General features: G+C 38.5%; 4 protein-coding genes across 4 annotated transcripts, besides 15 other annotated features; 1 reads left to right on the top strand and 3 right to left on the bottom strand.

The window, feature by feature from the left end:
* The first annotated feature begins 61 nt into the window (after positions 1–61).
* Positions 62–217: a repeat region.
* A 989-nt stretch (positions 218–1,206) lies between these two features.
* Positions 1,207–2,604, top strand: FPSE_11118 (uncharacterized protein; the record flags this gene model as incomplete). The annotated part of the gene is made up of 1 exon (XM_009264235.1): positions 1,207–2,604. One exon carries the CDS (start codon positions 1,207–1,209, stop codon positions 2,602–2,604), a length of 1,398 nt encoding a protein of 465 aa, XP_009262510.1.
* A 622-nt stretch (positions 2,605–3,226) lies between these two features.
* Positions 3,227–3,291: a microsatellite.
* FPSE_11119 (uncharacterized protein) lies at positions 3,287–4,530 on the bottom strand (the record flags this gene model as incomplete). The annotated part of the gene is made up of 8 exons (XM_009264236.1): positions 3,287–3,292; positions 3,360–3,395; positions 3,634–3,636; positions 3,677–3,684; positions 4,003–4,020; positions 4,060–4,091; positions 4,280–4,294; positions 4,523–4,530. 8 exons carry the CDS (start codon positions 4,528–4,530, stop codon positions 3,287–3,289), a joined length of 126 nt encoding a protein of 41 aa, XP_009262511.1.
* Positions 3,294–3,524: a repeat region.
* Positions 3,397–3,531: a repeat region.
* Positions 3,638–3,749: a repeat region.
* Positions 3,754–3,805: a repeat region.
* Positions 3,806–3,849: a repeat region.
* Positions 4,204–4,247: a repeat region.
* Positions 4,531–4,845: 315 nt separating the features above from the next.
* Positions 4,846–4,881: a repeat region.
* Positions 4,882–5,733: 852 nt separating this feature from the next.
* Positions 5,734–5,769: a repeat region.
* Positions 5,770–7,336: 1,567 nt separating this feature from the next.
* On the bottom strand, positions 7,337–7,558 carry FPSE_11120 (uncharacterized protein; the record flags this gene model as incomplete). The annotated part of the gene is made up of 3 exons (XM_009264237.1): positions 7,337–7,344; positions 7,391–7,401; positions 7,440–7,558. The coding sequence occupies 3 exons, from the start codon at positions 7,556–7,558 to the stop codon at positions 7,337–7,339; spliced, it is 138 nt and encodes a 45-aa protein (XP_009262512.1).
* A 3,880-nt stretch (positions 7,559–11,438) lies between these two features.
* FPSE_11121 (uncharacterized protein) lies at positions 11,439–11,987 on the bottom strand (the record flags this gene model as incomplete). Its single annotated transcript, XM_009264238.1, has 1 exon — positions 11,439–11,987. One exon carries the CDS (start codon positions 11,985–11,987, stop codon positions 11,439–11,441), a length of 549 nt encoding a protein of 182 aa, XP_009262513.1.
* A 986-nt stretch (positions 11,988–12,973) lies between these two features.
* Positions 12,974–13,016: a repeat region.
* A 47-nt stretch (positions 13,017–13,063) lies between these two features.
* Positions 13,064–13,124: a repeat region.
* Positions 13,125–13,185: 61 nt separating this feature from the next.
* Positions 13,186–13,212: a repeat region.
* Positions 13,213–13,270: 58 nt separating this feature from the next.
* Positions 13,271–13,413: a repeat region.
* A 260-nt stretch (positions 13,414–13,673) lies between these two features.
* Positions 13,674–13,748: a repeat region.
* Positions 13,749–13,926: the final 178 nt, after the last annotated feature.

Here is a 13,926-nt window from a genome sequence, read left to right as displayed (position 1 = left end):
ATAATATAAATATAAAGTAAGGGATTTTTAAGTAGCTTATTTATCTAGGTAGCTTACTTATTAAATATATTAATTTAAATTTAAATTAATAATAAATTAATAATAAATTATAAATAAATTATAAATTAAAAATATATAAAATAGAAATAATTATAAAAGATATAAAAAATTAATAAATAATATATTTAATAAAATAAAAAAATTACTTTAAAAATAATAATATAAGTGCTTTAGTAAAAAGGAATAGTTCAGTTTATAGAGTTAGTTTATATTATTCTTAGGAGGGCTATATAAACCCCTTAAGAATAATAGCATATTGCAGAAATATTATAGCACTGAAAGTGATTAGGCTTAATTAGGCGACTAGAGCCAGCCACATATCCTTAACATAGGGGTTAACCGCTAATATAAGTAATAGTGAAAAGTGACCAGAAATTTCTTTCGCACATTTACCGTCTCTATTGCGACGGCATTATCATGCCATGTAACTAGAAAGAAGAGCGCATGCAAAGCTAAACTGCAAGGTGAGCTGTACAATGCGATACGATGCCCTTTCAAGCGTCACGCGACCGCGCCATGCCTCATGGAGGCAGATCCAATAGGCCTAAGTTTACATTTCAGCTTTGATGGTTCCAGGCTAACCTCAGACAGGCTAGATCTATCCAATCAAATATCTCCTGTCTGATGCGCCCTTAATTCCATTACCCCTGAGGGCTCGACCGTTCTACGAGGAGCTACAGAAAATAACCGCTCATTCCAGGCTGCCTCCCGTCAACATTCTAAACCAAGACAGACCGGTAGATCAATCGGTAGTGGCAGAATCATTCCAATTGTAAAGTAGAACGAGCCAACTGTGAGGACCTTGCATTACTCAGGCATTTGTTTCGTCAAGAGTCTCCACTTCTAGTCAGGGTCCTCATTTAACCAAATTTCATTCCAGCCCATCTTGGCAAATGCTTATCTCTAAGCTTATTTCATGTCTCAATAGTCTCAACGCTAGTTCCCAGCCATGGAGGCAGACCAGCCACATTCACCAAGTACTGTTACCCATTGAGGAATTCCATTGTCCTTTCTGATGAGCTGCGCCGTACTCCTTGGGTATATAACCTGACCCCGTTGCCCCTGGTAGTCAATCCGTTATCCCTCTGAACTCCACATCCATAATCAGCTCTTTTCTTCCCGTCATATCCAGAGACCTTTATTATAATGTCTGACGCTGGTGATCACGAGTCGCACTCCAAGTCTTATACCATGTCCGAAATCAGAGAGCGCATACCAGGTCCACACCACCACACTTCCCCGCCTTCTCCCTCCATCAATGCCACCCATCAACCTATACCTGACAATGGGCAAGATGATCTCAACTACTTCAGTGGTCCCCGGGATCTCCAAAAACACTCCAAATGGCCCCTTATGCTACAGTTACACGGCTCCATCATGCCGTCGCTGATCCTCCCTCTTTTGCTCGTCGCCTGCTGGGCAACCGCTATCACCGTCATCTCCAAAAAAGTCCATGATTTGAGTGTCAATTCTGTTCTTCTTACCATTCTTGGTTTTGTAGTCGGTCTCAGCCTTTCGTTCCGTTCGTCGACTGCCTACGAACGATACGGTGAGGGCCGTCGATACTGGGGAACCTTGGCCACTGCGTCTCAGACCCTGGGCCGTGTTATCTGGATCCATGCTGACGATAACGGTGCTGGCAATCAGGATCCCCGTGAGATTCTTGTCAAGAAACTTGGCATGTTGAAGCTTATCGCTGGCTATGCTGTTGCCCTCAAACACACCCTCCGGTTCGAACATTGTGCCAGTCAACCAGACATGCAACCATACATCGCACACCTGGACACGTTCGCTGGGAGGACGACTGCGCCAACGAAAAAAGCCACAACCTTTGGAAAGGTTGCTGGCCACTATCTTGGTCTCTCGTTTGCTCAGAGTGATCCTCGGAAGCATCTCAAGAGAGCTGAAGAGCACCAAGGAAATCTTCCCCTTGAGATCTTGAACCATCTTGCGATAGGTCTTGACTCTATCATCGCCAACAAACAGCTGCCAGTCTCTATTCACCAGACTATCGTTTACAACCACCTCACCACCCTTAACGACGTCGCTGTCGGTTGTGATCGAGTCCTGAACACTCCCTTGCCTGTCGCATACACCATTGCTATCAGCCAAATTACCTTCGTGTATGTCATGCTGTTGCCATTCCAGTTGACTGGTCCACTTGGTTGGATCGCTATCCCGGCTACTATCACGGCAGCTTATATCATCTTCGGTTTACTGTTCATCGGACAGGAGATAGAGAATCCCTTTGGCCATGATGTTAACGATCTGCCGCTTGATGTCTTTTGTGAACAGATTGCGAACGATCTAGACATCACTGCCTCTTTTGATCGACGGGCGTCTGATCACTTCCTGCTTGGTGGCACGCCGTTACACCCTGTCAGTTCTGCTGTGGGTCGCACCTGGATGGAGTACAGTGAGGAAAAGCTCAGAGAGTCTATCAGAAACAAACCTCATGTTCTTTTCAATTGGCGACGTCAGGGCGGAGTTAGGCCATCTCCTACAGGCAGGCAAACTAAGGAGAGAGATAGAGACATGGTTTGATGTAGAACTATATCAAGGAACGAAAACATACGATAGTCTTTCTAGTATCATGAGATGAATTATATTATACGAATAAAATGGAACCCTAGCAGTGTAGAGCTTGTCTTCTTAGCGCTGCATCTCCGCAAAATGGTACCATTTTAAGCTTAGGCTATTTCCGTCATAGTCAGCATGAGTACACGCGTACAGTCTACTTCCGCATTGTCCTTATATTGAGCTCTATGCAGATAAAGACAATAAACAAGATATAATTTTCATAATGCCTAAAGGTGCATTATCACTAAAACGACCTTCTCTATTTTAAACCTCTTACTTAGGTATTACTAGATAGGATATTATAAGTATAGAAGCTTTAGATAAGTATAAAAGAAGGCAACTTATAAAAGGGTAAATTTAGTATATTAAGTATACTTTCTTAATACTAGATTTAAGAACCTTATTAATGCCCTAAGGCTATATTCTTACTTACTAAAGTCCTAGTAAAGTAATAGACTTAACTATAAAAGAGATAGTAAACCTTAATATTATCTATATATATATAAATACCGTAAAATTAGGTAGTATACTAAAGAAGAGTCTTATTTAAGAAGTGTAAATAGTAAGCTAGATATTTTAATTTTATTATTTATATATATAAATAAGAGATATATATAGATAAATATTTTTATCTTTAATATATTTATTATAACTATTATTAATTATAAAGTATTTTCTTATTAACTACTTATAATATTAAGATTAAATATAAAACTTACTTTAAAGTTTATACTTTTCTTTAGTATAGTAAGTAACTATTATAATTTAATAGCTTAACTTAATTATACTATATATTACTTTATATTTTTTATTAATTATTTAATATAACTATTTAATATAATTAGTACTAAAGAACTATAATTAGTATTAATTTAATATAATTAGTATTAACCCTCTTAGCTTAGTATTAATCTTATAATAACCTTATTAATTATTAAGAACTCTTAAGTATATATATATTTAAATTAACACTAATTAGTATATTTAACTTACTAGCTATTAATAAGATATTATTATTTAAATATATCTTATTTACTCTATTTACTATTAAAAAATATAATACTTTATTACTACTTAATTTAAATACCTTATAACTTTATAAATATAAACTAGTTTACTTATTTAAAAACTTAATTATTATACTTATTTATTATACTTACTTATTAAATATATTATATAAGAAGTAAAAATAAAATATATATAATATAACTGCTTAAGTTATAATAAAGTATATAATAATAAAAGATAGTTCCTTATAGTATTTTATCCCTTATATAATAGTATTAAACTCTTTTATATAAATAACTATAATAAGAATTTACTCTAATAATATAATAAGCTTAAGTAAAAGTTAATAACCTACTAGCCTAATAATCTTAGCTAAATACTAAAAGTAATATAGATAGGACTATACTATACTATAGTGTAATAGGGTCTTAAGTATATAAAGTCTAAAACTTAAACAGCTAGCTACTTATCTCTATTTTTTTATATCCTACTTATTACTAGCGTTATTAATAGAAGGAATTTTATAATTTACTTAGAGCTTATCTTAAGGTAGGGTAAAAAAGCTTTTATATAATTATTAATATTATAATACTTTTAAAGTAAGGTAGCTTAGCTAACTTATAATACTAACTGTATAGTAAGAGGTCTATTTACCTTTTTAGATTATTTAGATTACTATATAATTATAAGAACTTTTAATAAAGGAGTTATATCTACTAATGCTAAGAGCTCCCTTATTTAATATAACTTTACCCTTAATTAAACTTAGGACTTAAATAAGATAGTTAAAAGATACTCAGTCTAGGATAAACCTATATAATACTACTGCTATTATAATATGTAGTCTAATATTGAGGATTTTAATACTTACTACTTCTGCATATTAACTGATATCTTAAACTTTAAGAAGCTTTAGCTTTTATAGGTTAAGTAAAAGCTGATACCTGAGGAAGCTGACGCTAGAGAATAAGGAGGATAAGAAGAAGACCGCTAGTAGGGTCTTTCTCGGACAATACTGAAACTACGCATTTTTTATCCCCTTTAATAGACAGACTATGTCTTAGACGGCTCTGAGTTCCTGTTGATTGCAACTGCGTGAAACGCTTAGTACTAATTGAAAAAAAGAGAAGAATAGCTTAATTCCTACTCTGGAATACAATAGCCTAGAACTATTCTCTTAATAATAGTTACATAGCGTAAATTTATATAAGAATTACTATTTTTATATTAAATCTTTTCCTAGTAAAGTAATTATATATAATAATCCAATTTCTATTTAACCCTTTAATAGTAATAACCTTTAAGCTCTTTCTTTTAGTAACTTAATAGCTTTTATAATAATTATCCACTCGACGGTATTATGTCTCTAAACGTGCCTATAATCCTTTAATATAGGCTTCAAATGCTGTATTCTTTATTGCTTAGTGTGCTTAGCATCTATCCTGAATGACTCCGGAAGTCGCGATCCTATCCTCATCTTTCCCAGTATACTTTAGAATAAGAAGGCTCAATATATCTGGGCTACATAACAGCATCTTGATCTCAGGGGATCTGTATCTTTTAAACAAGTCACTATTACCTTCACACTGTATCCCGGCAATGTAATTCCTTCCGTCAATTCTAATCTATTAGTCGTGGGAAACCTTCAGCTTGGAGCATCTCTGCGCCCTTCTCTACATCTCGAAGAGATGGCAGAGCTATTATACATTATCTTTGAACTCTTGGAACAGAGCAGGAAGAAATGAACCGAGGTCTAAGGCATACGTTAACACAAGGAAGCGAGACATTGCCAATGCTACTTTCGGTTCATCTCAACACTACGATGAGTAGAGAGATCGTGGCCGAGCTCTGCGGAACCGTGATACTTGGAATCGATGAAGAAATGAGAGCGAACCTCGCGATAGCCATTTGGCATGCGTCGGACTTGTTGCATAAGTTACGAGATTCCATCAAAGTCTCCAAGAGAATAGTCTAAAAATGACTATTAGCTGGTGAGGTCAAAGGGTAGCAGGACACTTGCCTCCGATGAAAACCTTGCCGAAAACAATAGTCTCGATACCCTTATTAGTATTTAGGTTTAAAACCTATAATTATTTTTATGTCAATTTAATATATATATTAGGGACTTATACCTTAGAAAAACTTAAAAAATAGTAATATTATATGCAGATCGAAGATTAGCAATGACAGACGTTTTGTGGTTGCGATAAAGGTTGTGGATAATGTGTATGATCTTGCACAGTTCCGATGTCGCCCATGTAAAGCCGCTTCAACTTGGTACAGGGAGCTCCTCTTCTAGGGAGGTCAATTGTGGGAGGCCAAATGTCATGCAAAGTAGGCTATCCATGGCTTGTTAGATCGGCTTTCGTAGTGATAGCTTGGTTGTACTTTTCGAGGTACTTGGCAACCCATAAGGTCCTGGTCTCTTGAGGGTCTTCCGCCCCATGACCCGTAGTACCTGGATGGAGGCCGGAAAGCAGGGCTTTTTGGGTCGCAGTACCAAGTTCTAGATACGCCACCGTTGGTTCTCCGTATATTGATTCGTAGTAAGGGTACGAACTTGTCAGTTTTAGTTCTGAAAGGCAGGTGGGTAACTTATTATAATCAAGCTCGCCTGAATAGCTTCAATGGTAGTTTTAGTATAGACGTGTCCAAATTCTCTTCTCGCCATTGTGACAAAAGCAGATGCCTATTCATGCTTTCCACTGTGAGACGCCCCAATTGCTACAGCAAGCAATACGAGAGCGCGGTGGCTGGGAAGCAGAGCATCAGCTGAGGTATCATACATCCGTTCAAAACTGGACTGTAGCGCATCGGCGGAGATTATCGGAAGGAGGTGATAGGTAGTACGTAGATACAGCTCTAGGAAGCCGCTGACAATTTCATATCGTAGAAAATGAATATTTGCGCCGCGCCTTTGATCGAGGTAATTGCGCATTAAGTTTTCCCTGGGACCCAACCAGAGACCATATGCCTCATCTTCGCTCAGGAGTGTACCCTCCCCCAGCATATTTCGGACATGGCTGACCATAGCGACATTCGAGGACGGGCCATAGACAACATGATTCCCTGACCCCTTTGTCACCTTGAAACGGTTAGAGACAGGCTTTCACGACATTGCTGGCATGCCTTTGGTCTGTTTTGTCCTCGGCCTGCTATTTCTTCAAGTTGTTGGTGGGTTGGAGAGCTAGCGACTGATAGGATCATGTACTGGATATCGCGTGTAAAGTCATTCGATTTGTCTTTTGACATGACATTTACGATGGGGAGGATTATGTTGGGTTATACTTTAATAAGATGGATCTAGTTGGTGCGGGCCTGTGGGACATGCGGTGCTCCGGCTGGAATTCTCCCTCCGACTTCCACTATGTACTCTGTCCTAACCACTTGTAATGGGACAGGAAAAAAAGCCCGCTAGGAACAGCAGAAAATAACCAGAATGCAGTTTAAGATATTATCTCTAGTCTATCCTTCGTCGGTCTAATAAGCTATTCCAAGTGTAACAGAGATCTGATCATCTGGATTTCTTACCTGTAATTAATATTAGTAACTGTTTCCTAAATCGGAGGTGAACGTTGATAAATGATAGCAAACTGAGCCTAGAGGAGGAAACAATCACCGGCCCGTGTTTATTTTGATCCGGAAGAAATAAACGCGCTCGACTCATTTTAACAAGTCAGATCAATTCTTAATAACCTACAATATTGTAAACAAAGTAATGTCTAGAATTTACTAGTAATACCCTTAGAACTGCTAATTATCTGTAGTTACAAGTTATAACTTGCAATTACACTAAAGCCTCATGATGCTGTTGCGCTTCCTTGCCGTTTAACATATATTGACTTGCATAACGGACAAGTGAGATGGCGGCCTTGGAACCAACGGTCGATGCATTGTTGATGGTAAACATGTTTGCACGTTAATCGTCGAACGGTTTCTGAGTTCTGAAAGACTTCAAGGCAAATCGCACTGTGTACTCAGGATTTGGATGTTATGACAGGGTCTGGTGACTGACCAAAGTTCTAGAGTTTCCAATGCGTGTAATTGCAAGGATGGACGCAGCTCGGAGGATTGAGAGAACTTGTAGTTCTCAGCTGGGCTTGTGGAATCGAGAGTTTCCAAAGTCACTATGCCACCTTGGACCACATGCAATCTTTCGATGTCCCTGTGGGCTTCCATATGCTGTCTTCTCTGATTTAAAAAGCTTGTCTATGGTCAGTTTATATGAACAGGGAGATAGACAGTAGAACACCAACGAGTTAATGGCCATGAGGCCCATTGAGACCAACCAGACTGCGCCAAGACCGGCGAGAATATGTGGAAGTTCTCCACCAATATGAGATCCGTCTGCCGGCGGTTCATCTGAGTCGAGGGCCCGATTCATTGTGTGCGTGGAAGGCCAGAGGGGTGAAATTTTACTGTCAATAATGTAAAAAGTGATGAATAGGAATTAAGATTCAAATAAAGCCCTTGTTACGACACGTCATATTATTACAACGTATCGCAAAGTACCTCATGAAGCTGTCAAGGATAACAAGAATAGCAAGTAAATCTCACACTAGAGATTTGTACAATTCGATAGGCTGGACACGCAAGGTTATAGGCTGTGAATTAATGCCTAGGCCAATGAGCATTGCGATTGAACGCTTTTTAAGATGAGAGGACTACTGACTTTAGGAATCACATCCAATCTACAATCTGCTAGACCGTAAATGTAATCTGCGAGCCCGTTGTCCATAACGCCATCGTAACGCGGTGAGCATTCTTCATTGATCAGTTTCGGGATGGATGGTGGTTGTGTGTCGTTATCGGAGCCATTGAAGTTACAGTTCCCATCCAACGATGCTTGGAAAGGCCCCCCAAGGATTATAATTCTGGTACGTTTGACCGGCTGTTGACGAGGTGGCGGGCAGCCATCGCTCCTACGAAATGGCGGGGTAGCTTTTCAATGGTGTAGGATCAAAGTATCGGGACACCCACAGCTTGTTGGAAAGCTGATGGATGGAACTTTCACTTGGGAGTAGAAGGGCCGGCTTAAGTTGGCTTAGTTAAATCGACAATCCAGGAGAGCGATCGGGAACTGGAAGGTATGATCCTACATACCCGGATAGAAAGTCTTGTAGTGGCGTATTTTAATTTTGGACGAAATCATGTTTCCCCCTTCGGCTCCCGGAATTGAAAATTGCCGAGACAGACACAGGTTGAATTTGGCACCTGGGCTGCTGTGATGACCCGTGTCTAATGATGACAGGATATTTGGTTGTGTTGTAATCACACTGTTGTGATTCGACGTGCTCTGCAGCCAGTACCTGCACAGGAGTCCGGAATCATCCGTCTTCTCATTATCCATGCATGGCGTTGGAAACAGTCGATGAATGTGTTTGCAAATCTCCTCCTCCATGAAAGCTGGCTCAGTTTGAGTTGGACACTCAATGCGAGTGTGTTCAACGGTTCTGAGCTTCACTGACTTAATCTTGGTGCTTCTGGTAATAGACAGCCAAAGGTTCCTCGCAACACTGCGGTGCCATTCCGCCCTTTAAGGCAGTTGTGGAACAAGGGGTCAAGTCCAGAAAGCAAAGGATTTAGCTCGCTGGGGTAAATGGAACTGGCAGCAAAACTCCCAAATGCAACTGGTATGGGGTCAATGGCCAATGGAATGAATATGGAGCTATTCCAGCTAGTAATCATGAATCTGATATTGTCTCAACGTATAGATACCTGGAGAGGTACTGGAGAAGGCTGAGTTAGCGTTGTCACAAGACAATCGGATGTACCCTCTAGCCCTACCATTTAACGTCCTTGCCTCTTCTTCATATTTCCTTTATCCAATAGAATGCATATATGTAAAGATATTCGAGATGGGCCCATTTGTTGTAGCTTTAATCCATGAAGGCGAAATGTGAATGTTTTATCGCCAATCTTATGTTTAACAACTGGTCCAGTGTGATCAGATGTCGTGCACTATGTCGCCTACAGGCTGATACGGTGTACTGAAAGGGATAGGAACTCGCATGGATGAGGAGTAGAATCGTTTTGGGCCCTGGAAGGTTTGCACAGCTAAATGACATGTGCTTCCTCGCTAGCCAAGTGGGTAACACATACAACCTTTCCATTAGTGGACGGAGAAGAGGGTGTTTTCTACAAGGGTGAGAGTCTAAAGAGACAGGGAAAAACATCGTTATTGCATCCATTATTGTAACATGGCGCTATGAATAATGGTCTTACTTACTCCCAGATAGGATGATGGCTGAGCTCGGAGTTCCCTTTATATACCAAGTGCATACATAATACAATTGCATGTCACCGTGTCCAGATCCAAGAGCCCAAAGGGCAGCCATGTCGAGAAGCAGAGAGAATCATAAACACATTTCAATGTTTCATTGTACCATTCATAATTCTATCTATGACAATACCTTCAACCAATGAAACAGCCGCAGATGTCATAGGATGAGATTTGGTTTCAGTGCCCAGCAATAGGTCAATAGTTGCTGACGCTATAGCCGCACTAATAACCTTGACTGTCTTCTCACCAAGCCCAGAATCTTCATTATTTCTAATACGGAATGCTACTTCCGCTCCAGTACGCGCACCCTTTTGCAACGCATGTTGGTTCCTGTTATGTGTCTTGGAGATCCTGGTGTCCTCGCGTTCGCTCGGTTCGATCAATTTCGCTGATGGCATATATTGTTAGCGTATGTAACGAAAGTGACTAGTCTAAAAGGTTCTTACTAATAAATTTCTCTAGTGCCAATCTGTTTTTTATGTGACCCCACCATTCTGGCCGCTGATACCTATTCATATCGTTGTCGTCCAGTGGTCTGTCTTGAGCATGATGATGACGATGATGATCACAGTGTGAACTGTTTTTATCATCATCATGTTGATGGCGTCGCCGCCCGTGCCTGTGTTGGCTCTTATCCGGTGGGTAATTAAATGAAGACATGCCATTAGTATGAATGTAAAACAACAGTAGAAGTAAGATCCTGAAGGAAGAGAATTGCATTTTATAGTTATTAGTCACGGACGGTCCATCATGGAAGGCATGGATGGCTGTAATAGCTCCCTGTTATCTTATGCCAGACATACAATGTGGTGTAGTGCTATAACACCAGGATGTTCATACTTACGTTTGTTAAGACTGATGATAGCAAGCTTACTGAACAGTGTAAAATGATACGGGAAGGTTGACCACACCAGTCAACAATAGTACTGAGAGTGTCTGCGGGTATGCTTATTACTAATGTCTATATTGGACTTTAAAGAAGATTATTATGTAGTGGCATACTGCTGCTATAATAGAGGTTACTCTTTACCAATTCATAAGCTGAAGGCTGCTCCAGATACTGCTAATAGCTATACTGTGGTTTAAGTTCTGTATCTTAAGATGTAGCCTGTAGTTTAATAGGTAATAATATTATCTAGGAATAAAATATTATAGCTTAGGGTTAGGGTTAATTACATTCCTTACTTAAACTGTAACACTTTACGATAAACACCACAGGGCTTCTTTATTCTCACAGGTAACCTGTGTAAGGTATAAGCACTTCACTCTTAGGGAAATTTTAAGTGTGTACAATCTTTGCTCCTACTAAGAAGTCACTTATACCAGAGTATGCTCATTAAATTACTACACGATAAGCGGCTGAAACTGGGTTTAAACAAAAATCAGCCTCCCACACGAACATTACAACTGGGCATCACCACCATTTGACACAACCCTTTGGCACCACCCTTCGACACTGACTTCGAGAGTCTTACCACATGACACCCATTTCTGCCTCCACATTGATTCATCCCACCATATCACCTGCGGACAATTGCTTTGCACCACACTGTCGACAGAACCTATCCGTATCTTGACGGAAAACGCCGCACTGAGTACAGTATTGAGCTCTGGGACCTGGGGCTGGGCTGGAGATTGGACCCTTCTGGGGTCTCTCCTCCACAAATTCGGTTGCCAATCGGTAGGCTGGTGCTGGTTCAAAAACGGTTCGGGCATCGTCAACTGAGTTGTAGAGTCCCATATCCCGTGTTTGAACTTGAACCACTGGGTATGTCTCATTGTACTGCGGCTGTTGCGGAGTTTGCATTACAGTATTGCTCTGCTGAGCAGCCTGTTCTTGTAATGCAGCCTTTCTCATGGCTTCGTCGACGGCGCGCTGGGTTCTCAGTTCTTGCCGTTCATCTTCGTACCTTCGTAACTCAATCTCTCGCTGTATCTCACGGTCGCGCTCATTTGCCGCGAGTTCCTGATTCCGTACCTCATGCTTGGCTGCTGCTCGAGATGCGCCGACAACAACAGCAGCGCCTAGAATAGGCCTTCGGCGACGTCCAAACATTTCAAAAATTGAGGTTTGATGATGGTAATGCGTTTTTATCGATAAGGCTTTCTAGGTTTTGCAGCTCTGGGAGCCCCGGTCTTTATGAACATTCCCAAACGTGTTGATGACATTCAAAGGGCTATATATTATAATTGGATTATGCACTCAGCAGTCAATAAGACCTTCAGCTGTTGGAACCCCAACTACTGGAGTCAATTTTGAAATACGAGTAGATCTTGCTCAATGGAAAGTTAAGACTTGTAGGTCTATACTGTGGCATAATGACTTTTAAGTGTGACTGCCTCAAGAGACCATTCCGCAGGTGATCGGCAGGCAATGCGAGTCGGAGTGACAACGGAAAATTATAAATCGCCCTAGAACACATTGCTGTAACAAGTAAAATAGTACTGGATGCATCTGGAACACGTCAAAGTGATAACGTGGCTTAAGGGTCTTAACTCACGCACCTGTCGTCATGCTATTTGTACCTGGTGTACAGCCAAGTCTCATTGGTGTATCACATGCTAATATCGATGTGGTGGTATTTTGCTAGCCAAACTCTCATCCAAGTCAGGAACTCTTACTACTGTCAACTTCTTCAATTTAACAAGTAGATACATCTACTTACATGCCGAGCCTTCCGACCTCCAGCAAGGAGACGAAAACAGTGTTCAATCACTACACATTCCATCGCTCAATACGCGCCACGCCAGCTCAAAGACTTTCCAGAATCCTCTATATCTTCAGAATCTGTTAAACGACTATGACCTTGCTCTATAAGAAGGCGCTGGTTATTAGAGGTACCTTAGGTATTAGAGTGGCTCTTATATTAAAGCTTATTATAAATAGCATTAAGGTTATAGTAGTTAGTTGCCGATAGAAGCGTCTAGAAGCTTTTATAAAGACTTATAGATCTAACTCTTTAAGTGCTATTACTTTTAATATAATAAACCTTATTAATATTAAGCCCTTTACTAATATAATTATTTAGTTAAATCTAGACCTTAATTATATTATAATTAGTATAAATATATAATATAGCTTTAACTTCTTTTAGTTAGAGATAATAGACTTTTTACTTCTTTAGGATAAGCTTATAATAAATTATATTTCTACTATTTATTTAATAATAATATTCTTACCTTATTTAAAAAAGGAGCCTTATAAGAATATTATATTTATTAATACTACCTTAAGATTAATTCTAACTATAAGCTAAATATTAAATTATAATATATTTAAAGCTACTTTTTATACTTTTATAATAGATATTTAATACTAACTATAAGATAAAGGGTATCTTTTATATATAATAAAAGTATTTCCTTTTATAGTATAAATTAAATTATATAATAAAGATAATTAATTAGACTTAATTAATAGAAAGGATATTAATATACTACTAATTAACTTTATTAATTAAATATATAATAGTTTAGTTAAAGGTAGTAATTAATTTGCAATTAGTTTATAGGAGGACCTGTTTAAGGAAGGAGGATAGGAGTTTTAAAGGGGGTAAATATATAATAAAGCGAGATACTACTTAAATAAAGTATTAGTAGATTTCTTATGCACTTAGTATATTTCTTAACCTTATATCTATTAGTCTATAGGTAATTTAAGTAAACTATTATAAAGAAAACTATAATATATTTAATAAGCGAGCTATCTAAATAAATAAGCTGCCTAAAAATCTTAACCTTCTTTATTATTTAAATAATAAGATTCCTATAATCTATTTAATTAATTAAAATTAATTACTATACTTTTCTTTAAATACCTTTAAAACCTCTTAATAGGTCTTTATATTATATCTAGTCTTACTATATATTCTATATCGCTAAATACTTAGCCTAATTAACTTTTCTTAATTACTACTTTATAATAATTTTATAACTACTTAAGTATTAATATCTATCTAATTAATTACTTATAATACCTTTTATATTATTATTAT

Source organism: Fusarium pseudograminearum, chromosome 3 (assembly GCF_000303195.2).
Source record: "Fusarium pseudograminearum CS3096 chromosome 3, whole genome shotgun sequence".
NCBI lineage: Eukaryota > Fungi > Ascomycota > Sordariomycetes > Hypocreales > Nectriaceae > Fusarium > Fusarium pseudograminearum.
This window is presented reverse-complemented; position numbering and strand designations above follow the sequence as displayed.